Source organism: Nerophis ophidion, linkage group LG19 (assembly GCF_033978795.1).
Source record: "Nerophis ophidion isolate RoL-2023_Sa linkage group LG19, RoL_Noph_v1.0, whole genome shotgun sequence".
NCBI classification, from domain to species: domain Eukaryota; kingdom Metazoa; phylum Chordata; class Actinopteri; order Syngnathiformes; family Syngnathidae; genus Nerophis; species Nerophis ophidion.
In genome coordinates this window covers 6510520-6538343 of record NC_084629.1, presented here as the reverse complement: position 1 = coordinate 6538343, position 27824 = coordinate 6510520, and the positions used below count along the sequence as shown (strand labels likewise).

Below are 27824 nucleotides of genomic sequence, written 5' to 3'. Positions count from 1 at the left end.
GCACCTCTAGTGTTTTTTTTTTTAAATACAATAACATTGATAAATTCCTTCTGCTTGCAATAGGATGGCCTAAAACTGTTTTTTAATAGTTTTCTATAAAAATAAGTATATATGAATTATTAAATTTTTTGTTTTTAATTGATTTTTGAAAATTATGCATTGATTCAGAATCGGGATAAATAAGAATTGCGATTTGAATGTGAACGATATTTTTGTGCACCCCTACCAGTTAGTCATGTAATTATTGTATTTTATTTATTTATTTTTATTTTTTTTCAGAATTCTTCCTGGAGCTTCTGGACAACACGGAGAGGTCCCTAAACGAGATGTTTGTGAGGACTTACGGCAAGCCTTACATGCAGAATGCAGAGGTTTTCGAGAACCTTTTCGCCGAGCTGAAACGCTACTACACGGGCGGGAATGTCAACCTGGAGGAAATGCTGAATGACTTTTGGTCTCGCCTGCTGGAGCGCATGTTCACCTTGCTCAATTCCCAGTACGTCATCACCGAGGACTACCTGGAGTGTATCAGCAAGTACACTGACCAGCTCAAGCCCTTTGGAGATGTACCTCGTAAGCTGAAGGCTCAGGTCACCAGGGCGTTCATCGCGGCCCGCACTTTTGTCCAAGGACTCTCTGTTGGCCGGGAGGTGGCTCAGAGAGTGTCTAAGGTAACACACACACACTTAAAATTCTGGTCCTGCTTTTTCAGAAATTTTTCTTCTTCATGATAACAAATTTCTACTCGGACTCGTTTCATGGAAGCCTGTAAATACACTATATTTCCAAAAGTATTTGGCCACCTGCCTTGTCTCACATATGAACTTGAAGTGCCATCCCATTCCTAACCCATAGGGTTCAATATGATGTCGGTCCACCTTTTGCAGCTATTACAGCTTCAACTCTTCTGGGAAGGCTGTCCACAAGGTTGGGGAGTGTGTTTTATAGAAATTTTTCCACCGTTCTTCCAAAAGCGCATCGGTGAAGTCACACACCGAGAATGCCCGGCTCTCAGTCTCAGTTCTAATTCATCCCAAAGGTGTTCTATCAAGTTCAAGTCAGGACTCTGTGCAGGCCAGTCAAGATCATCCACACCAGACTCATACATCCATGTATTTATCGACCTTGCTTTGTGCACTGGTGCACAGTCATGTTGGAAGAGGATAGGGCCCGCTTCAAACTGTTCCCACAAGGTTGGGAGCATGGAATTGTCCAAAATGTTTTTGGTATCCTGGAGCATTCAATCAATCATCCATCCATCCATCCATTTTCTACCGCTTATTCCCTTTCGGGGTCGCGGGGGGCGCTGGCGCCTATCTCAGCTACAATCGAGCGGAAGGCGGGGTACACCCTGGACAAGTCGCCACCTCATCGCAGCAATCAATGTTTATTTATATAGACCCAAATCACAAATGTCTCAAAGGACTGCACAAATCATTACGACTACAACATCCTCGGAAGAACCCACAAAAGGGCAAGGAAAACTCACACCCAGTGGGCAGGGAGAATTCACATCCAGTGGGACGCCAGTGACAATGCTGACTATGAGAAACCTTGGAGAGGACCTCAGATGTGGGCAACCCCCCCCCCCCCCCCCCCCCTCTAGGGGACCGAAAGCAATGGATGTCGAGCGGGTCTAACATGATACTGTGGAAGTTCAATCCATAGTGGCTCCAACACAGCCGCGAGAGTTCAGTTCAAAGCGGATCCAAGACAGCGGCGAGAGTCCCGTCCACAGGAGACCATCTCAAGCGGAGGCGGATCAGCAGCGTAGAGATGTCCCCAATCGAAACAGGCGAACGGTCCATCCTGGGTCCCGACGAGCGGTCCATCCTGGGTCTCGACCCTGGACAGCCAGTACTTCATCCATGGTTATCGGACCAGACCCCCTCCACAAGGGAGGGGGGGACATAGGAGAAAGAAAAGAAGCGGCAGATCAACTGGTCTAAAAAGGAGGTCTATTTAAAGGCTAGAGTATACAGATGAGTTTTAAGGTGAGACTTAAATGCTTCTACTGAGGTTCAAAGTTCATTTCACAGCCCAACTCCTAAAAAACAACCCCACACCATAATTCCTTCTCCACCACACTTTACACCCGGCACAATGCAGTCCGAAATGTACCGTTCTCCTGGCAACCTCCAAACCCAGACTCGTCCATCAGATTGCCAGATGGAAAAGCGTGATTCATCAGTCCAGAGAACGCGTCTCCACTGCTCTAGAGTCCAGTGGCGACGTGCTTTACACCACTGTATCCCACGCTTTGCATTGGACTTGGTGATGTATGGCTTAGATCATGGGTGTCAAACTCTGGCCCGCGGGCCATATTTGGCCCGCCGTGTAATTTCATTTGGCCCTTGAGGCAATAATAAATGAACATTAGAGCTGGCCCGCCGAATTCAACTCTAATTTTCATACTTCCCAACCCTCCCGATTTTTCAAGGAGAATCCCGAATTTCAGTGCCCCCCCCCCAAAAATCTCCCGGGGCAACCATACTCCCGGATTTCCACCCGGTCAACAATATTGGGGGCGTGCCTTAAAGGTACTGCTTTTAGCATCCTCTACAACCTGTCATTACGTCCGCTTTTCCTCCATACGAACAGCGTGCCGGCCCAGTTACGTAATATATGCGGATGCAAGGCCTACTTGGTCAACAGCCATACAGGTCACACTGAGGGTGGCCGTATAAACAACTTTAACACTGTTACACCACGCTGTGAACCCACCCCAAACAAGAATGACAAACACATTTCGGGAGAACATCTGCACCGTAACACAACAGAACAAATACCCTGAATCCCTTGCAGCACTAACTCTTCTGGGACGCTACAATATACACCCCCGCTACCAACAAAACTCGATTTTGCATGTCACTATAAAGTTATATAAGCCTTGCTTGTTCAATATTCAATGCAAAACTTGTTGGGGTCCCTATTAAAAGGTTAAGTTGTTCAACTTTGGCCCGCGGCTTTGTTCAGTTTAGAAATTTGGCCCACTCTGTATTTGAGTTCTGTGATGAGGTGGCGACTTGTCCAGAGTGTACCCCGCCTTCCGCCCAATTGTAGCTGAGATAGGCGCCAGCGCCCCCCGCGACCCTAAAAGTGAATAAGCGGTAGTAAATGGATGGATGGATGGATGGATGGATGGATGTGTTTGAGTTTGACACCCCTAGCTTAGATGCAGCTGCTTGGCCATGGAAACCAATCCCATGAAGCTCTCTGCGTACTGTACGTGGGCTAATTGGAAGGTCACATGAAGTTTGGAGGTCTGTAGCGACCTCTTTGCACTATGCGCTTCAGTATCCGCTGACCCCTCTCTATCAGTTTACGTGGCCTACCACTTGGTGGCTGAGTTGCTGTTGTTCCCAAATTCTTCCACTTTTTTATAATAAAGCCGACAGTCTGCTTTGGAATACTTAGGAGCGAGGAAATTTCACAACTGGGTTTGTTGCACAGGTGGCAATCTATGACAGTTCCACGCTGGAAATCACTGAAAGCGGCCCATTCTTTCACAAATGTTTGTAGAAACAAGCCTAAGTGGTTGATTTATACACCTGTGACCGGGCCAAGTGATTAGGACACCTGATTCTGATCATTTGGATGGGTGGCCAAATACTTTTGGCAATATAGTGTAGCTTACGGTCCCTCTCTTTAAGAAGGGGGACCGGAGGGTGTGTTCCAACTATCGTGGGATCACACTCCTCAGCCTTCCCGGTAAGGTTTATTCAGGTGTACTGGAGAGGAGGCTACGCCGGATAGTCGAACCTCGGATTCAGGAGGAACAGTGTGGTTTTCGTCCTGGTCGTGGAACTGTGGACCAGCTCTATACTCTCGGCAGGGTTCTTGAGGGTGCATGGGAGTTTGCCCAACCAGTCTACATGTGCTTTGTGGACTTGGAGAAGGCATTCGACCGTGTCCCTCGGGAAGTCCTGTGGGGAGTGCTCAGAGAGTATGGGGTATCGGACTGTCTTATTGTGGCGGTCCGCTCCCTGTATGATCAGTGCCAGAGCTTGGTCCGCATTGCCGGCAGTAAGTCGGACACGTTTCCAGTGAGGGTTGGACTCCGCCAAGGCTGTCCTTTGTCACCGATTCTGTTCATAGCTTTTATGGACAGAATTTCTAGGCGCAGTCAAGGCGTTGAGGGGTTCCGGTTTGGTGGCCGCGGGATTAGGTCTCTGCTTTTTGCAGATGATGTGGTCCTGATGGCTTCATCTGGCCGGGATCTTCAGCTCTCACTGGATCGGTTCGCAGCCGAGTGTGAAGCGGCCGGAATGAGAATCAGCACCTCCAAATCCGAGTCCATGGTTCTCGCCCGGAAAAGGGTGGAGTGCCATCTCCGGGTTGGGGAGGAGTCCCTGACCCAAGTGGAGGAGTTCAAGTACCTAGGAGTCTTGTTCACGAGTGGGGGAAGAGTGGATCGTGAGATCGACAGGCGGATCGGTGCGGCGTCTTCAGTAATGCGGACGTTGTACCGATCTGTTGTGGTGAAGAAGGAGCTGAGCCGGAAGGCAAAGCTCTCAATTTACCTGTCGATCTACGTTCCCATCCTCACCTATGGTCATGAGCTTTGGGTCATGACCGAAAGGATAAGATCACGGGTACAAGCGGCCCAAATGAGTTTGGGTCTCTCCCTTAGAGATAGGGTGAGAAGCTCTGCCATCCGGGAGGAACTCAAAGTAAAGCCGCTGCTCCTCCACATCGAGAGGAGCCAGATGAGGTGGTTCGGGCATCTGGTCAGGATGCCACCCGAACGCCTCCCGAGGGAGGTGTTTAGGGCACGTCCAACCGGTAGGAGGCCTCGGGGAAGACCCAGGACACGTTGGGAAGACTATGTCTCCCGGCTGGCCTGGGAACGCCTCGGGATCCCCCGGGAAGAGCTAGATAAAGTGGCTGGGGAGAGGGAAGTCTGGGCTTCCCTGCTTAGGCTGCTGCCCCCGCGACCCGACCTCGGATAAGCGGAAGAAGATGGATGGATGGATGGATGGACGAATGTTTTCATGTGACAGAGAAGGTCATCTAAGACATGGTCAATGCTTTCTTCCCCTTACTCTCTAGCAGCAATAATTAAGCTGTACATACCCTTTTAATATTCTGTTTGATGTCATGCTACTCCTGCTTATGTAGAATATCACCTCAGGACTGTTGGCGGTTCTCATCATATGCAGAGTAAGATTAAAGAAAAAGGGGCACCGGGCTAAAACACGGCTTCTTTTTCAATGTTTTCCAGTGCACGCTAATTGATGCTTGTTCAAATTTGAAAGAATTTCGACATTTTAGAACCTTCAATTATTGTTCGGGAAATGTTTTTAGGTATTTTACACATGTAAACATAGGTTACCATAATTTTTTCGTACTATAAGGCGCACTTATGTTATTTTTTTTTCCCCCACCAAACTCGACAATCCGCCTTACGTAAGGAATAAGTTTGGTTGAGCTTACCTACCTCGAAGCTATTTTATTTGGTACACGTTCTAAAGATATACGTGACCAGTAGATGGCAGTCAAACATAAGAGAGAAGTGTAGGCTCTACTATGATGGAAATATGACTCAAGTAAACAACACCCACATTTCATATGTTCCACTGAAAATATAGAACATTACACACGGCGCTCAAAAATCTACCAAAATGTTTTAGTATGACTTTGGTAAGCTATGAAGCCGCACTGCTTGATATGCTTCAACATCCATCCATTCATCCATTTCCTACCGCTTGACCCTTTTGAGGTCGTAGGGAGGTGCTGGAGCCTATCTCAGCTGCATTTGGGCGGAAGGCGGGGTACACCCTGGACAAGTCGCCACCTCATCGCAGGGCCAACACAGATAAACATTCAAACTCACATTCACACACTAGGGCCAATTTTAGTGTTGCTAATCAATCTATCCCCAGGTGCATGTTATTGGAGGCGAGAAGAAGCCGGAGTACCCGGAGGGAACCCACGCAGTCACGGGGAGAACATGCAAACTCCACACAGAAAGATTCCAAGCGCAGGATCGAACCCAGTACCTTCGTATTGTGAGGCAGACGCACTAACCCCTCTCCAACCGTGCTGCCCACACATGTAAACATAGGTAACTGTATTTTCTGGACTATAAGGCGCACTTAAAAGCCTTATTTTCCCGCAAAATTCGACACTGTGCCTTATAACCCGGTTGGGTTTAGCTCACCCATCTCGAAGCTATTTTATTTGGCCCATGTTGTAATCATAAGTGTGACCAGTAGATGGCAGTCAAACATAAGAGATAGGTGTAGCCTCCACTACATGACTCAAGTAAACAACACCGGCATTTTATATGTTCCATTGAAAATATAGAACATTACACACGTCGCTCAAAAATCCATCAAAATGTTTTGGTACGACTTTGGTAAGCTATGAAGCCGCACCACTTGATGTGCTTCAACATACAAGTATTATTATGGTATGTGTATATAAGGTCAGGCATATTCTCTGGCGTTTTGTTTCGCAATATTATGCAAAAGCAACTTTTCTTACCTTCTGGTACCTGCTGTAGTTGCGATCTGAAAAATTGCGCACTTCCGCCTTTGTAGTCCGTGTCAACACCGTAGTCGATAAGCTTCTTCTTTTTCTCTTCTTGTTATGGGTCATCCATCCTACGCTGTTTGCCTATATAAAGTAGTGTAAATTTCCTACTTATATCTGTCAGGAAACTTACCATGAAAGCGCTAAAACATACCGGTGTAGTGAGTTTACATTATTCACCCAAAGAACTTTAGTTATTAGAGAGTTCCGGTCGGAAGATTTTTTTTTTTCCCCGTGTTGTTGTTTCCGGATGAAGATGATTTGAGTAAAGTCTGTCATTAAAACAGTTAGCTCCATCTTTTTGACACTTCCTCCTCTCCCGTCCTTGCACGCTACACCGCTACAACAAAGATGATGGGGAGAAGACGCTGATGGAAGGTCAGCCACGTAAATTAGACCGCCCACAGAACGGAGCATCCGGAAGCGACTGTCAGAAAAGCGGCTTGAAGATGATCCGTACAACATAATCCATGCAACATTTTGACCAAAGAACCACCATTACATGTTGGGTAGACTACAAGGAAGTAATTTACATTTAAAAAAAAATAATAATAATAATATGACTCCTTTAATGCACCTTATAATCCGGTGCGCCTTATATATGAAAAAAGATCAAAATAGACCATTCATCGGCATTGCCCCTTATAATCCGGTGCGCCCTATGGTCCGGAAATTCTGGTACCTTCCAAAGGGTACCATGGCGAGCTGAACTAAACTGTGCTAATCGGTGGGAATGTGGTTTATGTTTATTTCCATCAGGATAAACATGATCGGGTGTTTGTAGGGGTGTAACGGTGCGTGTATTTGTATTGAACCGTTTCAGTACGGGGGTTTCGGTTCGGTTTGGAGGTGTACCGAACGATTTTCCACACGGACATATTAGGTAGCGCACCACACGTTGTGTAAACAATGCAGAGCGAGGCACAACACACGGCATGCTAGCATCAACCGGGCTAGGACAACATGCAAAAGCCAGAGCTGGAAGACCCTCCTGCCTCGTTAAGATCTCCCCTTTGGGAACACTTCGGCTTCGCGGTGCGATCCAGCAATGGAGGACGGAGGTTTGCCGACATTTTTCAGCAGCAGTATGGTATGCTTCTGCCAACATGTCAAACATGCTAACCCCTTTGAAGCGGCACCACCCCCAAGTTAAGCTCGCTTTAAGGAAAAGAAAGAGGAGCGTGGTGCAAACACCGCATTCAAGCAGCCTCTCCATGGCCAGCCAGGCAGGGCTAAAGCAATAACAAATGTTTTTATAGCAGCCCATTTAAGACCATCCATCCATCCATTTCTACCGCTTGTCCCGTTCGGGGTTGCAGGGGTTGTTGTATTGCATTAAAACTAGATTTTGACCCACTTCTATGGTGGAAGAACAATAAGCCCATATCTCCTCTTACTACAAAGTTAGCCAGGCTGGGGGGAAAGAAAAGTTAATCTGAGGCTGAGTTGACTTGAAACTTTATATGTAGAAGAAAAGTTTTGTCATTTTATTTCATAGGAGCAACAACTGGAGGCAGTTTAATGTTGATTAACGTGGACCCTGATTTAAACAAGTTGAAAAACGTATTTGGGTGTTATCATTTAGTGGTCAATTGTACGGAATATGTACTGTACTGTGCAATCTACTAATAAAAGTCTCAATCAATCAATCAATCAATCAAAAAAAGCACTTTATATGTTGAAAGGTTTTGTTAAGAAACTGAGCCTTATCTTATTTAGTTTTTATTTTATATATGTTGACCACATTAACCCTGGTAATGGACCCTGTGTGTATATGTATGTTATCAATCAATCAATGTTTACTTATATAGCCCTAAATCACTAGTGTCTCAAAGGGCTGCACAAACCACTACGACATCCTCGGTAGGCCCACATAAGAGCAAGGAAAACTCATACCCAGTGGGACGTCGGTGACAATGATGACTATAAGAACCTTGGAGAGGAGGAAAGCAATGGATGTCGAGCGGGTCTAACATGATACTGTGAAAGTTCAATCCATAATGGATCCAACACAGTCGCGAGAGTCCAGTCCAAAGCGGATCCAACACAACAGCGAGAGTCCCGTTCACAGCGGAGCCAGCAGGAAACCATCCCAAGCGTAGGCGGACCAGCAGCGCAGAGATGTCCCCAGCCGATACACAGGCGAGCAGTACATGGCCACCGGATCGGACCGGACTCCCTCCACAAAGGAGAGTGGGACATAGAAGAAAAAGAAAAGAAACGGCAGATCAACTGGTCTAAAAAGGGAGTCTATTTAAAGGCTAGAGTATACAAATGAGTTTTAAGGTGAGACTTAAATGCTTCTACTGAGGTGGCATCTCGAACTGTTACCGGGAGGGCATTCCAGAGTACTGGAGCCCGAAATGAAAAAGCTCTACAGCCCGCAGACTTTTTTTGGGCTTTGGGAATCACTAATAAGCCGGAGTCCTTTGAACGCAGATTTCTTGCCGGGACATATGGTACAATACAATCGGCAAGATAGGATGGAGCTAGACCGTGTAGTATTTTATACGTAAGTAGTAAAACCTTAAAGTCACATCTTAAGTGCACAGGAAGCCAGTGCAGGTGAGCCAGTACAGGCGTAATGTGATCAAACTTTCTTGTTCTTGTCAAAAGTCTAGCAGCCGCATTTTGTACCAACTGTAATCTTTTAATGCTAGACATGGGGAGACCCGAAAATAATACGTTACAGTAATCGAGACGATTGCCATTGTTTAAAAATTTGGTAAATAAACAACCCAAAAATGTATATTTTGTTGTGACGTGAAAAGCATGAATCTATGGCAAGAAGTGAGCAATCAGGTATCAAGGGTGTGTAGAAGGTGATTTCGCCAGGCTGACTGCCTGGCAACTACAGGCTTAAATAGTGCTGTGCGTGAGTCCAGAACAATGAGCCAGGTGAAACTAATGGTTGTCAGGGAAACTAAAACAAACCAGGGTGCGCAAAAACAGGAACTAATGAAGTCAAAAACAAAACAGAACACAACTAAGTAGAACATGAACACAAAGACATGGCACAATCTTTGTTTATATGACTCAACAATGCATATTCTAATGTTGCATCTGATTGCAAATCACATAGAAAGTGTTTACCGACACACCAGAATAAATGTAGTTTCAAAAGCAACGTCTAATATCAGCGGGTAAAGCTGTTTTATAATTTATACTCTATGTCCTTTCTCAAAGAACATCGAGGATTCCCCCTTCGGGCAAGGGACGTGATGGTGGAATTAAGGGAGCCGGAACAGTGAGTGCTTTGTAAACTAAGAGCCAGATTTTGTTGCTTGAAACCGAGAATAAGTCAGGGATAGTTTCGCAGTTACACTTTTAAACTATCATCTGTGATGAGGTGGCGACTTGTCCAGGGTGTACGCCCCCTTCCGCTCGAATGCAGCTGAGATAGACTCCAGCATCACCCCGCGACCCCAAAAGAGACAAGCGGTAGAAATGGATGGACTTTGAAACTATCCCTGTCTGGTTAGAACTCCAATTTAAGTCTCATCTTAAAACTCATCTGTATACTCTAGCCTTTAAATAGACCTCCTTTTTAGACCAGTTGATCTGCCGCTTCTTTTCTTTCTCCTATGTCCCCCCCTCCCTTGTGGAGGGGGTCCGGTCCGATGACCATGGATGAAGTACTGACTGTCCAGAGTCGAGACCCAGGATGGACCGCTCGTCGGGACCCAGGATGGACCGCTCGCCTGTATCGGTTGGGGACATCTCTACGCTGCTGATCCGCTTGAGATGGTTTCCTGTGGACGGGACTCTCACTGCTGTCTTGGAGCCACTATGGATTGAACTTTCACAGTATCATGTTAGACCCGCTCGACATCCATTGCTTTCGGTCCCCTAGAGGGGGGGGGGTTGCCCACATCTGAGGTCCTCTCCAAGGTTTCTCATAGTCAGCATTGTCACTGGCGTCCCACTGAATGTGAATTCTCCCTGCCCACTGGGTGTGAGTTTTCCTTGCCCTTTTGTGGGTTCTTCCGAGGATGTTGTAGTCGTAATGGTTTGTACAGTCCTTTGAGACATTTGTGATTTGGGGCTATATAAATAAACATTGATTGATTGATTGAAATGCAAATAATTAATCTTAACAGTAACTGAAATATTGAGCTACCGTGTTTCCTTGAATTGCCGCCGGGGCGCTAATTAATGTAAAAGCTCTTCTCACTCCGGTGTTTACAGAAGGCATGCGGTAAAGGCAAGCATGAGCTAATTATTTTAAAACCTCTTCTCCCTCCGGCGCTTACCAAAGGCATGCGGTAAATTTAGGGCCTGCGCTTAAAAATTTGAGTGTGATGTAAGGATACCATCATGAAAATCACTTTTTTTTTTTTTTCAAATATTTTTATTGAATTTTGCAGACAGTACCGTGTGATAGAACATGGTAACAGCAAATTGAGGCATCTGCACATTTTACAATAAACATAGTAAACCCCACTCCTTACAGTACCCACCCACTATAGACACACATGAATATAATGAAAATCACATTTAATAAAAATAAAAAATAAAACGTTATTACGGTCTTACCTTTACTTATTAATGAAGTCCATGCGCAGCTCCTTCTGATCAAAAGCATCGATAACTTGTTTATAAAAGTCTTCCTTATCTTTCTTCAGTTTTTAAGTCTCTCTGTCTCAATGGGGATCTTCTTTTATTGCCTCCTGCTTCGATTGAAAGTCCATCCATCCATCCATTTTGTATCGCTTATTCCCTTTGGGGTCACGGGCGATTGAAAGTCCAGTTTAGAAAACTGTTTAATTGTAGATATGTAATCCTCCATGTTAAAAGTGCAATAAACGATCGCTGCTCACTCATGCTGCTTGTAGTCACTTCTTCTGCAGCCGAGTAGTCGCAAGAAGGATCACTAGCGCCCTCTAGCACCACGAGGTGGGAGTCATTTAATGACTCATATTTGACACACGCAGCTACGGTATATTAATGAAATATAGCTGCTTACTCTTCTTTTTAACATATTCAATAGCTTGGGCCTTAAATCCTACTGAAAATCTCTTAATCTTCTTCCCTTTATGCGATTTCAAATGCTTGAAATCAGCCTCCTCCATTTTGAATACGATGACAGGTGAAGTGTCACTCGTGACGTGACGAGTTTGACCCGGCGGAAATTCTAGGCATATGCTAATTATTTTGCGAAACGAGTTTGACCTGGCGGAAATTCTAGATATGCACTAATAAAAATAATATTTTGCCAAACAAGTTTGACCCGGCGGTAATGCTAAGCATGCGCTAATTATTTTGCGAAACGTGTTTGACCCGGCAGTAATTCTAGGCAGGCGCATACTATATACCCGGCGGCAATTCAAGGAAATACGGTAAGCTGAAAAAGAAATGCTGTAAATTAGGGAAGTGTGTTATTTTTTTATTTTTATTGTATTGAACTTGGATGGACTATTTATTTTTGTGTCCTATGAGTGTTTTTGTATACGACTAACATGTAGAATCTTGATGCAAAATCTTTGTTCTTCGGGATATGAAGGAACAGTATACATAAGAGGACTGAGGATAGAGCCTTGAGGCACTCCACACAAATTTATGTCTGATGGAATTTCTTCGCTTAATACTATGGAGAAAAGCATTTAAAACAATACAAATAACCAATACCAAAATAAGTAGACAGGAAATGACCAGACAACCTTGATTCAAATGGATAAAATGAATGACATTGGGAAAAATGGAATGTAAAGAACTAGTGTTATCCAGATACCACTATTTTGGTACTGGTACCGGTACAAAAAATGTATTTCGATACTTTTCGGTACATTTTGATACTTTTATAAATGAAGGCGACCACAAAAAATTGAATTATTGGCTTTAATTTAACAAAAAAATGTTACGGTAAATTAAACATATGTTTCTTATTGCAAGTTTGTCCTTAAATAAAATAGTGAACATACTAGATAACTTGCCCTTTATTAGAAAGTAAGCAAACAAAGGCTTCTAATTAGTCTGCCGACGTATGCAGTAACATATTGTCATTTATCATTCTATTATTTTGTCTAACTTATGAAGGACAAGTGGTAGAAAATTTATTATTAATCGACTTCTTTATTAACTGTTGATATCTGGTTATTTTCTGTTATAATATGTTCTATCTATACTTCTGTTAAAATGTAATAATCACTTATTCTTCTGTTGTTTGATACGTTACATTAGTTTTGGATGATACCACACATTTAGGTATATATCCGATACCAAATGGTTGCAGGGATCACACATTTGTCGTAACTAGGGCTATGGAGCAGTAAACTGCACGGATTGTTTTCCCGAGATGCAATAGAACTGGACCGGACATGGCGTGAAGGTAAATACATGTTTTAATTTATCTATAAAAAAGTGCAAACAAAAGGCGCGCACAAGTCGGAGAACAAACTTGGCTAAGAAACAAAAACTACCACAAAGGCAAAACTATGGACATGAAACAAAAGACTCACTAAACGTGACATGAATAAACAAAACTTACTTGGAAAGAAAAGAGCAGGGCAGCATGAACTATGAAATGGCATGAATCAGTAAACATGACATGAAGCATAGTGATACATAACCAGAGTGTTGACGCCAGGACGACCAACAGAAAGAGACAGGCTTAAATAGTGTCAGTGATTAAAAACAAGTGCGTGAGTCCAACACGTGAGACAGGTGAAACTTTAGGGTCGCCATGGTGACAAAACAAGGGAGCGAAAAAACAGTAACTAATGGAGTCTTGAAGTAACAGAACATAACTAAACAAAACAAGATCACAAGACATGACAACATTGGTCATATTCGAATATAAGTATAGGTAAGAATAAGTTAACTACCAAACAATAGAACACATCCAATATGACGCTGGGTCAAGCTGCATATCGTTAATTGTAACACAAGTGTAAAATTAAGTTAACCACCATAAAACATTGAAATCGCAACATCCGTATCTCCTGTGTCTATTCTTTTCCTCCTCTTCTCCTTCTCCTAACTTGTTCAGGTCACCCCCTTTCTGTCAATACATGGACTTGGGGGTTTGTTTTCTGTAAGGCAAAGGAAAGTTGGCGCGGGCAAGACGTGAATGTAAGTACATATTTATTAATAACACTAACTAACTCCAAAAAAAGGAAGCAAACAAAAGGCGCACACAATGGCGGAGAACAAACTTAACTAATGAAAGCAAAAACTAGCACAAAGGCAGAACTTTGTACAAAAAGCAAAAGTCGATAACTGTGACATAAAAACCAGAAACTTACGTGGCATGGGCAGGAGGGAAACTATGGACAGTATGAGTGACAGGCATGGCATGGCATGAAGTAGAGGTAAAGTCGCCAGACTGACTCCCTGGCAACTTTCGGTTTAAATAATAGACATGATAAGTGAAAACAGGTGTGCGAGTGCAAAATGTGAGACAGGTGCGTGACATGAGGACAGGTGAAAACGAATTGGTTGCTATGGAGACAAAACAAACAAAAGTGCACAAAGAGTCCAAAAACAAAACCGAACATGACTAAAAACCAAACATGATCACACAGACATGACACTTTTTGGGAATGAGTGTTGCAAAAAGCTCCCCAAAAGGTTACCGTGCTATAGACTGCACCGGTATTCAAACCACAAGCACCACATTTTTTAATAAATAAATATTTTTACCTACAGTATATTAGTCACGCCGGACTATAAGCTGTAGATATATGCCGGTACGAAAGTTTTTGTAAATGTTTATTTACATACCTTTTTATTTTTTCCGTCACATGGCAGTAAAACGGCTGGTCCAACAAAACAGAAGTCATCGTCATGGAGCCACTTGCTGCTCAAGTTAGCTCTCCAATCAGCTAAACGGACTCCATAACTCACCACTTTCCGGTCTCAGGGCGGACACTCTAACCACATGGACCCCTGAGCAGAATTGAGAGAACTCGTCCAAAAGGTGGTGCCATACCACACCTTTTTAAAGTATGTGTTTATGGTTATTAGTGTCATGATCCGCGGCTCGGATCATGTCATTTTCTGTTTTTTTTCTGTTTTGTTATCACACCCTGTTTAGTATTTGACGTCCTTAGTTACTGGTGGCACTTCCTGTTTTGTTTCCGCTGCATTAGTAACGCATTTGTGTCACCTGCCTTTTGTTTTTCACGCGCACCTGCCTTTTGATTATCCCCTCTATTTAAGCCTGCTCTTTTTGTTCATTCGTCCTCGCAGTCTAATTTGCTATTTCATGCAACAGGTGACGTCGCTATCCCCGCTTGCGGTAAAGACTATTTTTGTGTACTTTAGCCTCCACGCTAATCTCTTGTTTGTTTATTTCCCTAGCTCACGTGCTAGCGTCTTTTGTTCTTTCTAGCTCACATGCTAGTTCAGTTAGTTTGTCTCTAGTGCCTTTGTGCAAGTATTGATGTTCTTGGTTTCTTCTGCAGTGTTAAATAAATCATCATCCTTACCTTCACGCTGTGTCCATTCCGCCTGCACAATTGAGAGAACGTAACCGCATCACCACAACGCCAGCTAAACGTCGCAATTAGCACAGACACAAAAAGGGAATAAGCGGTAGAAAATGGATTGATTGACATCCGGGGCTTCACGGTGGAAGAAGGGTTAGTGCGTTTGCCTCACAATACGAAGGTCCTGCAGTCCTGGGTTCAATCCCAGGCTCGGGATCTTTCTGTGTGGAGTTTGCATGTTCTCCCCGTGAATACGTGGGTTCCCCTCCCACTTTCAAAGACATGCACCTGGGGATAGGTTGATTGGCAACACTAAATTGGCCCTAGTGTGTGAATGTGAGGGTGAATGTTGTCTGTCTATCTGTGTTGGCCCCTGCGATGAGGTGGCGACTTGTCCAGGGTGTACACCGCCTTCCGCCCGATTATAGCTGAGATAGGCGCCAGCAACCCCAAAAGGGAATAAGCGGTAGAAAATGGATGGATGGGCATCCATAAATTAGCTGCACCGTTTTATAAGCCGCAGGTTTCAAAGCGTAGTAAAAAAAAAGTAGCAGTTTACAGTCCGAAAAATAAGATAATCCTTCATGAACTGAGGTCCCATTTTGTTTTGTGAAAATATACAATCTGCATTTTTTTTTTCCGATTAATTGATTATGACTTTTATTAGTAGATTGTACAGTACAGTACATATTTCGTACAGTTGACCTCTAATTGGCAACACCCGGATATGTTATTCAACTTGTTTAAGTCGGGGTCCACGTTCATCAATTCATGGGGATCTATTATCAAATGTGCACATGCAGCTGCACGTGTGACTTGTTGGAACCATACTGCTGTCACGCAGCGATGGGCTGAGGTCCAACATGGCCATCACTCAATATCCACCACTCCAACAACACCTGTGAGTGAGTCACAGTGCTACCCGCAGGAGCACGGCGAAGACCAAAAGGCAACCTTGCAAATATCTCCCGACATTCTCCTCCTACTTTGTGGGCAGCAGAAATCCCCTGCAACACTTTTGGATGCTTCCTGGGGTGTCGACGCCGTCAGAGATTAGATTTATGTATGAGTGTGTGTGTGTGTGTTTTCTTGTATTTCTACCCTTCTTGAGACATCAACAAGGAAAAGTAGCTTCCATATGAGGAGGTGTGAACAAGTTAGGCCATAAATCATGGTCCCAATACGGAAAACCATTGCATCTAATAGAGAATGTCTCATTAGCACCCCTGGTGGTGAAATCTATCAAAATTCGGGCGGACCCAAAAAGGAGGGATTTTTCAAATTGGCTGTGCCCATCCATCCATCCATTTTCTACCGCTTTTCCCATTTGGGGTCACGGGGGGGTCGTTGGAGTCTATCTCAGCTGCATTAGGGCGGAAGGCGGCATACACCCCGGACAAGTCGCTACCTCATCACAGGGCCAACACAGATAGACAGACAACATTCACATTTACATTCTGTGTCGGTTTTAAAAGTGCTCCCCCTCTGGCCAACGTATGAAATAACAAGTGTTCTGTAAGAAATTGAAATGCGCCCCCTTTGGACTAATGAATAATTTCTTACCGCTTGTCACTTTCGGAATCGCAATGGGTGCTCAGGATATATATATATATATATATATATATATATATATATATATATATATATATATATATATATTTTAACTTAAATTACGACTATTTTAATAAAATTGCCAAAATGTTAAGCTTTTCTTGTAAAATCGCGACTATTATTGAGTAAATATTGCGCAAATGTTCAGTTTTTCTTGTAAAATTCTGACTTGCGTTGAGTAAAATTACGATTTTTATTATAACACTGCCAAAATTCCAAGTTTTTCTTGTGAAATGGTGACCTTTTTCTTGAGAAATTCCAACTCACTTTTTGCAACAAAAATGTTTATATTTGCATATTATGTACAGTATATATTATTATTGTTGTCAATACAAGTGTTTATATATCTAGAAAGGGTGGTCCTCAAGAGGTAGGCATTTTTGGGAGGTCTCAAGAAGGTAACAAAAACGTGTGTGTGTGTGTGCGTGTTTTCTTGTATTTCTAACCCTTCTTGAGACATCAACAAGGAAAAGTAGCTTCCCTATGAGGAGGTGTGAACAAGTTAGGACATAAATCATGGTCCCAATACGGAAAACCATTGCATCTAATAGAGAATGTCTCATTAGCACCCCTGGTGGTGAAATGTATCAAAATTCGGGCGGACCCAAAAAGGAGGGATTTTTCAAATTGGCTGTGCCCATCCATCCATCCATTTTCTACCGCTTTTTTCATTTGGGATCACGGGGGGGTCGTTGGAGTCTATCTCAGCTGCATTAGGGCGGAAGGCGGCGTACACCCCGGCTAAGTCGCCACCTCATCACAGGGCCAACACAGATAGACAGACAACATTAACATTTACATTCTGTGTCGGTTTTAAAAGTGCTCCCCCTCTGGCCAACATATGAAATAACAAGTGTTCTGTAAGAAATTGAAATGCGCCCCCTTTGGCCTAATGAATAATTTCTTACCGCTTGTCGCTTTCGGGATCGCAGTGGGTGCTCAGCTGCATTCGGGCGGAAGGATATATATATATATATATATATATATATATATATATATATATATATATATATATATATATATATATATATATATATATATATATATATATATATATTTTTTAACTTATATTCCTACATTCATCACAATATTGCGCAATTGCCAAAATGTTAAGCTTTTCTTGTAAAATTGCGACTTGCGTTGAGTAAAATTACAACTTTTATTATAACACTGCCAAAATTCCAAGTTTTTCTTGTGAAATGGTGACCTTTTTCTTGAGGAATTCCAACTCACTTTTTGCAACAAAAATGTTTATATTTGCATAATATGTACAGTATATATTATTATTGTTGTCAATACAAGTCTTTATATATCTAGAAAGGCTGGTCCTCAAGAGGTAGGCATTTTTGGGAGGTCTCAAGAAGGTAACAAAAACGTGTGTGTGTGTGTGTGTGTGTGTTCTTGTATTTCTAACCCTTCTTAAGACATCAACAAGGAAAAGTAGCTTCCATATGAGGAGGTGTGAACAAGTTAGGACATAAATCATGGTCCCAATACGGAAAACCATTGCATCTAATAGAGAATGTCTCATTAGCACCCCTGGTGGTGAAATCTATCAAAATTCGGGCGTACCCAAAAAGGAGGGATTTTTCAAATTGGCTGTGCCCATCCATCCATCCATTTTCTACCGCTTTTCCCATTTGGGGTCACGGGGGGGGTCGCTGGAGTCTATCTCAGCTGCATTAGGGCGGAAGGCGGCGTACACCCCGGCTAAGTCGCCACCTCATCGCAGGGCCAACACAGATAGACAGACAACATTCACACTTACATTCTGTGTCGGTTTTAAAAGTGCTCCCCCTCTGGCCAACGTATGAAATAACAAGTGTTCTGTAAGAAATTGAAATGCGCCCCCTTTGGACTAATGAATAATTTCTTACCGCTTGTCACTTTCGGAATCGCAATGGGTGCTCAGGATATATATATATAAATATATATATATTTTAACTTAAATTATGACTATTTTAATAAAATTGCCAAAATGTTAAGCTTTTCTTGTAAAATCGCGACTATTATTGAGTAAATATTGCGCAAATGTTCAGTTTTTCTTGTAAAATTTTGACTTGCGTTGAGTAAAATTACGATTTTTATTATAACACTGCCAAAATTCCAAGTTTTTCTTGTGAAATGGTGACCTTTTTCTTGAGAAATTCCAACTCACTTTTTGCAACAAAAATGTTTATATTTGCATATTATGTACAGTATATATTATTATTGTTGTCAATACAAGTGTTTATATATCTAGAAAGGGTGGTCCTCAAGAGGTAGGCATTTTTGGGAGGTCTCAAGAAGGTAACAAAAACGTGTGTGTGTGTGTGCGTGTTTTCTTGTATTTCTAACCCTTCTTGAGACATCAACAAGGAAAAGTAGCTTCCCTATGAGGAGGTGTGAACAAGTTAGGACATAAATCATGGTCCCAATACGGAAAACCATTGCATCTAATAGAGAATGTCTCATTAGCACCCCTGGTGGTGAAATGTATCAAAATTCGGGCGGACCCAAAAAGGAGGGATTTTTCAAATTGGCTGTGCCCATCCATCCATCCATTTCTACCGCTTTTTTCATTTGGGATCACGGGGGGGTCGTTGGAGTCTATCTCAGCTGCATTAGGGCGGAAGGCGGCGTACACCCCGGCTAAGTCGCCACCTCATCACAGGGCCAACACAGATAGACAGACAACATTCACATTTACATTCTGTGTCGGTTTTAAAAGTGCTCCCCCTCTGGCCAACGTATGAAATAACAAGTGTTCTGTAAGAAATTGAAATGCGCCCCCTTTGGCCTGGATGAATAATGAAAAAATACATATGTATGTACGTACGTACGCCCATTTCTTACCGCGTGTCCCTTTCGATATCGCAGGGGGTGCTGGAGCCTATCTCAGCTGCATACGGGCAGAAGGATATATATATATATATATATATACACACATATAATCTATATCTGTATCCATCCTTCCGCCTGAATGCAGCTGAGATAGGCTCCAGCACCCCCTGCGATCCCGAAAGGGACAAGCGGTATGAAATGTGTATGTTTGTACGTGTGTGTATATATATATATATATATATATATATATATATATATATATATATATATATATATATATATATATATATATATATATATGGGACGGCGTGGTGCAGTGGCAGAGTGGCCATGCGCAACCCGAGGGTCCCTGGTTCAATTCCCACCTAGTACCAACCTCGTCGCATCCGTTGTGTCTTTGAGCAAGACACTTCACCCTTGCTCCTGATGGGTGCTGGTTAGCGCCTTGCATGGCAGCTCCCTCCATCAGTGTGTGAATGTGTGTGTGAATGGGTAAATGTGGAAGTAGTGTCAAAGCGCTTTGAGTACCTTGAAGGTAGAAAAGCGCTATACAAGTACAACCCATTTATTCATCATTTTTATATTTATATATATATATATAGAGACATACCGTAATAGCTTGTAGTAAATAATGAAGATTAAAAACCACTTACAAACAAATAATTCCCCCAAAATAAATGAACTAAAACCAATGTGTCGACTTTTTTCTTATAAAATTGGAAACAATTTGTCATATACTTTGTTTCTGTAATATTGCAATATTTTCTCATAAAATTATTACTTCGTTATGTAAAATGATTACTTTTTAATGCAAAATGGCGACATCTGTCATATCTGACTGTCTGACTTGCATCACAATATTGCCAATTTTTTGTTGTTGTTCTTGTAAAATAGTGACATTTTTAGAGTAAAATGGTGACTTTTGTCATAACTTTGCCAAGTAAAATTCCGAATATTAATATAATATTGCCCAAAATTTAAAGTTTTAACTTAAATTACGACTATTTTAATAAAATTGCCAAAATGCTAAGCTTTTCTTGTAAAATCGCGACTATTATTGAGTAAAATTCCTACTTTCATCACAATATTGCGCAAATGTTCAGTTTTTCTTGTAAAATTACGAATTTTATTATAACACTGCCAAAATTCCAAGTTTTTCTTGTGAAATTGTGACCTTTTTCTTGAGAAATTCCAACTCACTTTTTGCAACAAGAATTTTTATATTTGCATAATATATACAGTATATAATATTAATGTTGTCAATACAAATCTTTATATATCTAGAAAGGGTGGTCCGAGAGAGGCAGGCATTTTTGGGAGGTCTCTAGAAGGTAACAAAAACAATAATGTGTGTGTGTGTGCGTGTGTGTGTTCTTGTATTTCTAACCCTTCTTAAGACATCAACAAGGAAAAGTACCTTCCATATGAGGAGGTGTGAACAAGTTAGGACATAAATCATGGTCCCAATACTGAAAACCATTGCATCTAATAAAGAATTTCTCATTTGCACCCTTGGTGGTGAAATCTATCAAAATTCGGGTGGTCCCAAAAAGGAAGGATTTTTCAAATTGACTGTATGTCGCTTTTAAAAATGCTCCCCCTCTGGTCAACATATGAAATAACAAGTTAGTGTATGAATTTAAGAAATTGAAATTGTTTATTGTTTATTGAATGGATCTCCATTAGCTGTCGCCAAGGCGACTGCTAGTCTTCCTGGGGTCCATATAGGAGCATGCAAAATAAAAATACAAAGAATACATGCATTACCAAACATTATAAAGAAGGAAAAATACAACAAAAGATTAAAAAAACCTAGTTAAACCCAGTGTTAAAAATTCACGTCATGTGGGGAGCTGCAAAAGGTTTCTGTAATATTGCAGTATTTTCTCCTAAAGGTATTACTACTTTTATGTAAAATAATTACTTTATAATGCAAAATGGCAACATTTGTCATCTAAAACTCTGACTTGCATCACAATATTGCCAACTTTTTTGTTGTTCTTGTAAAATTGTGACATTCTTGGAGTAAAATTGGTGACTTTTGTCATAACTTTGCCAAATTAAATTCCGATTATTAATATAATATTGCCCAAAATTTAAAGTTTTAACTTAAATTATGACTATTTTAATAAAATTGCCAAAACATTAAGCTTTCTCTTGTAAAATTGCGACTGTTATTGAGTAAAATTCCAACTTTCATCACAATATTGCGCAAAAGTTCAGTTTTTCTTGTAAAATTTTGACTTGCGTTGAGTAGAATGACGACTTTTATTATAATACTGCCATAATTCCAAGTTTTTCTTGTGAAATTGTGACCTTTTTCCAGTTATAGCTTGCTTGGGGCTGTATAGCTCGGTTGGTAGAGCGGCCGTGCCAGCAACTTGAGGGTTGCAGGTTCGATTCCCGCTTCCGCCATCCTACTCACTACTGTTGTGTCCTTGGGCAAGACACTTTACCCACCTGCTTGCAGTGCCACCCACACTGGTTTAAATGTAACTTAGATATTGGGTTTCACTATTTAAAGTGCTTTGAGTCACTAGAGAAAAGCGCTATATAAAAATAATTCACTTCACTTCCAAGTAGGATTGAACGGTATACCGGTATTAGTATAGTACCGCGATGCTAATGAATCATATTCGGTACTATACCACCTCTAAAAAGTACCGGTACCCCATCCCCTGTCATGTCATGTAATTGCCGGTTTAAGAGGAGAGGAGCATGTTCGGCAGCGCACACTCACAGAGTACTTACAAGCAGACACTGTGTGTAGACAGACAAGGGAGAACGGACGCATTTTGGCTTAAAAACTAACGATAAAGGTGAACTTATAATACTGAAACGCCCTCAGGAAGAGGTGCTTTAAGACATGACTAGCTAGCTACCGGCAGTGTTCTAGCTACTTGTATCTCAATAATTCTCGTCTCCATGGCGACAAATTAAGTAAGTTTCGTACAAGTATCATCCCTGCAGGACGAGGAATAGCTAAACATGCTTCACTACACACCGTCAAAATGTAAACAAACGCCATTGGTGGATCTACACCTGACATCCACTGTAATGATACTAAGTACAGGTATGTATCTAGTCGATATTTTTTGGCATCACAACATTCTTTCTTTTGTTTTTTTGTTTTTTTATTCATGTTATGTTTATAAACTAAGGAAATATGTACCTGAACACATCAGGACTTTGAATATGACCAATGTATGATCCTGTAACTACTTGGTATCGGATTGATGCCCAAATGTGTGGTATCATCCAAAACTAATGTAAAATATCAAAAAGAAGAATAAGTGATTTTTACATTTTAACAAAAGTGTAGATAGAAAATGTTAAAAGACAAAAGTAAGATGATATTAAGAGTAAATGAACAAGTAGATTAATAAGTCATTTTCTACCGCTTGTCCTTAATAATTTTAACTATTTTAATAAAATTGCCAAAATGTTAAGCTTTCTCTCGTAAACTTGCGACCGTCATTGAGTAAAATTCCAACTTTCATCATAATATTGCGCAAATGTTCAGTTTTTCTTGTAAAATTTTGACCTGCGTTGAGTAAAATGACGACTTTTATTATAACACTGCCATCATTCCAAGTTTTTCTTGGGAAATTGTGACCTTTTTCTTGAGAAATTCCAACACATTTTTCACAAACGAGCTTTTTTATATATGAATAGTATGTATATATTATTAATGTTGTAAATACAAATATTTATATATCTAGAAAGGCTGGTCCTAAACAGGTAGGCATTTTTCGGAGGTCTCTAGAAGGTAACAAATACAATAATGTGTGTGTGTGTGTGTGTGTGTGTGTGTGTGTGTGTGTGTGTGTGTGTGTGTGTGTGTGTGTGTGTGTGTGTGTGTGTGTGTGTGTGTCTGAGGGCTTGGCGGCTGTGTCTAATTCATCCTTAAGATATACGACGAGCTGGGAGGAGCGAGGGGAGCTCATCTTCTCGTTTATTGTGACGAGCGGGCCCACGGCTGACACGTGTTTATACTCCAGGAGCAGGTGGTTGTCGGCAGGCAGAGACAATCTCGTGTCAGCGGCGTGAGGCGGCTCCGCTCGGCTGGAACCAGTGAGTGTAGGTTGGGAATAAGAGTTGACGTCCAAAGTACTGTAAAGTGAATTAATCAGTTCCGGACTCAAGCCGGTGCCGTTATAAAAGCAGTGCTGAAGGAACATTTTACCATTCTTAGACGTGTAGAATCTTAGCGCTGCTTTCGATACCGTCGATCATAATATTTTATTAGAACGTATCAAAACACGAATTGGTATGTCAGACTTAGTCCTGTCTTGGTTTAACTCTTATCTTACTGATAGGATGCAGTGCGTCTCCCATGACAATGTGACCTCGGACTATGTTAAGGTAACGTGTGGAGTTCCCCAGGGTTCGGTCCTTGGCCCTGTACTCTTCAGCATCTACATGCTGCCGCTGGGTGACGTCATACGCAAATACGGTATTAGCTTTCACTGTTATGCTGATGACACCCAACTCTACATGCCCCTAAAGCTGACCAACACGCCGGACTGTAGTCAGTTGGAAGCGTGTCTTAATGAAATTAAACAATGGATGTCCGCTAACTTTTTGCAACTTAATGCCAAAAAAACGGAAATGCTGATTATCGGTCCTGCTAGACACCGACCTCTATTTAATAATACAACTTTAACATTTGACAACCAAATAATAAAACCGTATGTCCCGTATGTCCCGGCAAGAAATCTGCGTTCAAAAGACTCCGGCTTATTAGTGATTCCTAGAGCTCAAAAAAAGTCTGCGGGCTATAGAGCGTTTTCCGTTCGGGCTCCAGTACTCTGGAATGCCCTCCCGGTAACAGTTCGAGATGCTACCTCAGTAGAAGCATTTAAGTCTCACCTTAAAACCCATCTGTATACTCTAGCCTTTAAATAGACCTCCTTTTTAGACCAGTTGATCTGCCGCTTCTTTTCTTTCTCCTATGTCCCCCCCTCCCTTGTGGAGGGGGTCCGGTCCGATAACCATGGATGAAGTACTGGCTGTCCAGAGTCGAGACCCAGGATGGACCGCTCGTCGGGACCCAGGATGGACCGCTCGCCTGTATCGGTTGGGGACATCTCTACGCTGCTGATCCGCTTGAGATGGTTTCCTGTGGACGGGACTCTCGCTGCTGTCTTGGAGCCACTATGGATTGAACTTTCACAGTATCATGTTAGACCCGCTCGACATCCATTTCTTTCGGTCCCCTAGAGGGGGGGGGGGTTGCCCACATCTGAGGTCCTCTCCAAGGTTTCTCATAGTCAGCATTGTCACTGGCGTCCCACTGGATGTGAATTCTCCCTGCCCACTGGGTGTGAGTTTTCCTTGCCCTTTTGTGGGTTCTTCCGAGGATGTTGTAGTTGTAATGATTTGTGCAGTCCTTTGAGACATTTGTGATTTGGGGCTATATAAATAAACATTGATTGATTGATTGATAGAAATAGGTTGCAGGCTATGAAACTAGAATTTAATTATAACTAGGTCCTTTATTTACTGCGAAAAGGACAAGATGTCACTTGGAAGTAGTGTTGTCCCGATACCAATATTTTGGTATTGTAACCAAAATGTATTTCGGTACTTTTCGGTACTGGTGTAATTAAAGGGGACCGCAAAAAATTGCATTATTGGTTTTATTTTAACAAACAATGTTAGGGGACATTAAAGGCCTATTGAAATGAGATTTTCTTATTTAAACGGGGATAGCAGGTCCAGTTTATGTGTCATACTTGATCATTTTGCGATATTGCCATATTTTTGCTGAAAGGATTCAGTAGAGAACATCGACTTTTGGTCGCTAATAAAAAAGCCTTGCCTTTACCAGAAATAGCAGACGATGTGCGTGTGACATCACGGGTTGTAGGGCTCCTCACATCCTCACATTGTTTATAATCATAGCCTCAAGCAGCAAGAGCTATTCGGACCGAGAAAGCGACAATTTCCCCATTAATTTGAGCGAGGATGAAAGATTCGTGGATGAGGAAAGTTAGAGTGAAGCACAAAAAAAAAAAAAAAAGGCAGCAGTGTGAGCGTTTCGGATGTAATTAGACACATTTACTAGGATAATTCTGGAAGATCCCTTATCTGCTTATTGTTTTAATAGTGTCTTAGTGAGATTGTAAAGTCATACCTGAAAGTCGGATGGAACGCCAGAGTCTCTGAGAGAAGCCGAGGAGCCAAGATCACAGCTGCCTTTTTGAGCTGCAGGAGGAGCTCGCATAATCCACTGAAGTCTCCGGTAAGAGCCAACTTAATATCCCAATTTTCCCATTCAAAAACTTGCTGGTTGACGTAGAGAAACATGTTCGTTTGACCGCTCTGTGTTAAAGCTTCACAACAAACAAAGAAACACCGGCTGTGTTTCGGTTGCTAAAGGCAGCTGCAATCCTCCGCTTTCCACCAACAGCATTCTTCTTTATAGTCTCCATTATTATTTTGAACAAATTGCAAAAGATTCAGCAACACAGATGTCCAAATTACTGTGTAATTATGCGATGAAAAGAGACGACTTTTAGCCGTAAGTGGTGCTGGGCTAATATGTCCGCTACAACCGGTGACATCACAAACACGCGTCATCGTTCCGCGACGTTTTCAACAAGAAACTCCGCTGGAAATTAAACAGTAATTTAGTAAACTAAAAAGGCCGTATCGGCATGTGTTGCAATGTTAATATTTCATCATTGATGTATAAACTATCAGAGTGCGTGGGGGCGGGGTTAGGTGGTAGCAGGGGGTGCACATTGTAGCGTGCCGGAAGAGTTTGTACTGCAAGGGGTTGTGGGTATTTGTTCTGTTGTGTCTATGTTGTGTTACGGTGCGGATGTTCTCCCGAAATGTGTTTGTCATTCTTGTTTGGTGTGGGTTCACAGTGTGGCGCATATTTGTAACAGTTATAAGTTGTTTATACGGCCACCCTCAGTGTGACCTGTATGGCTGTTGAGCAAGTATGCTGGCATTCACTTAAGTGTGTATATAAGTGGGTTTCAGTAGGCCTTCAAACATATTTTTCTTAATGCAATTTAGTCCGTAAATAAGATAGTGAACATACTAAACAAATTGTCTTTTAGTAGTAAGTGAACAAACGACTCCTAATTAGTCTGCTGACCTATGCAGTAACATATTGTGACATTTTCCATTCTATTTTTTTGTCAAAATTATTAAGGACAATCGGTAGAAAATGAATTATTAATCTACTTGTTCATTTACTGTTAATATTTGCTTACTTTTGTCTTTTAACATTTTCTATCTACACTTTTGTTAAAATGTAATAATCACTTATTCTTCTGTTGTTTGATACCCCACATTTGGGCATCAATCCGATACCAAGTAGTTACAGGATCATAGATTGGTCATATTCAAAGTCCTCATGTGTCCAGGGACATATTTCCTGAGTTTATAAACATAAAATGAATGTTAAAAAAACAAAAGAGAATGTTATGAAGCCAAAAAATATTGACAAAATCATACTAGTATCGACTAGATACGTGTCTGTACTTGGTATCATTACAGTGGATGTCAGGTGTAGATCCACCAATGGCGTTTGTTAACATTTTGATGGTGTGTAGTCAAGCAGGTTTAGCTATTCTTCGTTTTGCTGGGATGATACTTGTAGGAAAATTACTTAGTTTGTCGCCATGGAGACGAGAATTAGTGAGTTACGAGTAGCTAGAACACTGCCGACTGGGGCTGGAATATAGCCGGTAGCTAGCTAGCCATGTCTTAAAGCACCTCTTCCTGAGGGCGTTCCAGTGTTATAACTTCACCTTTATTGTTAGTTTTTAAGCCAAAATGCGTCCGTTCTCCCTTTTCTGTCTACACACAGTGTCTGTTTGTAAGTACTCTGTGAGCGTGCGCTGCCGAACATGCTCCTCTCCTCTTAAACCGGCAATTACATGACATGACAGGGGATGGGGGACCGGTACTTTTCAGAGGTGGTATAGTACCGAATATGATTCATTAGTATCGCGGTACTATACTAATACCGGTATACCGTACAATCCTACTTGGAAGTGAAGTGAATTATATTTATATAGCGCTTTTCTCTAGTGACTCAAAGCACTTTACATAGTGAAACCCAATATCTAAGTTACATTTAAACCAGTGTGGGTGGCACTGGGTGCAGGTGGGTAAAGTGTCTTGCCCAAGGACACAACGGCAGTGACTAGGATGGCGGAAGCAGGAATCGAACCTGCAACCCTCAAGTTGCTGGCACGGCCAATCTACCAACCGAGCTATGCCGCCCCAAGCAAGCTATAATTTGAGTGAAGGTGTTATTTCCCGAATATATAAGCTCATTATTATAGAAGATTTGAAATATATGAGAAACAAAAAAAAGTAGCTCTCTTTAGCCTCATATATTAAGAAGTATATTGAACAACTGCGGCAACAGAACTAATGTTAAAGTAATCGTGCAAT

General features: G+C 41.9%; 1 protein-coding gene across 1 annotated transcript in view; it reads left to right on the top strand.

Annotated features, from left to right (window-relative positions):
* The window catches only part of LOC133537909 (glypican-6-like), a 314682-nt gene that overhangs the window by 99712 nt on the left and 187146 nt on the right, over window positions 1-27824 (top strand). Inside the window, exon 3 of the mRNA XM_061879059.1 lies at window positions 280-671. Coding sequence (XP_061735043.1) covers window positions 280-671 — 392 coding nt within the window. The remainder of the gene's footprint in view (window positions 1-279; window positions 672-27824) is intronic.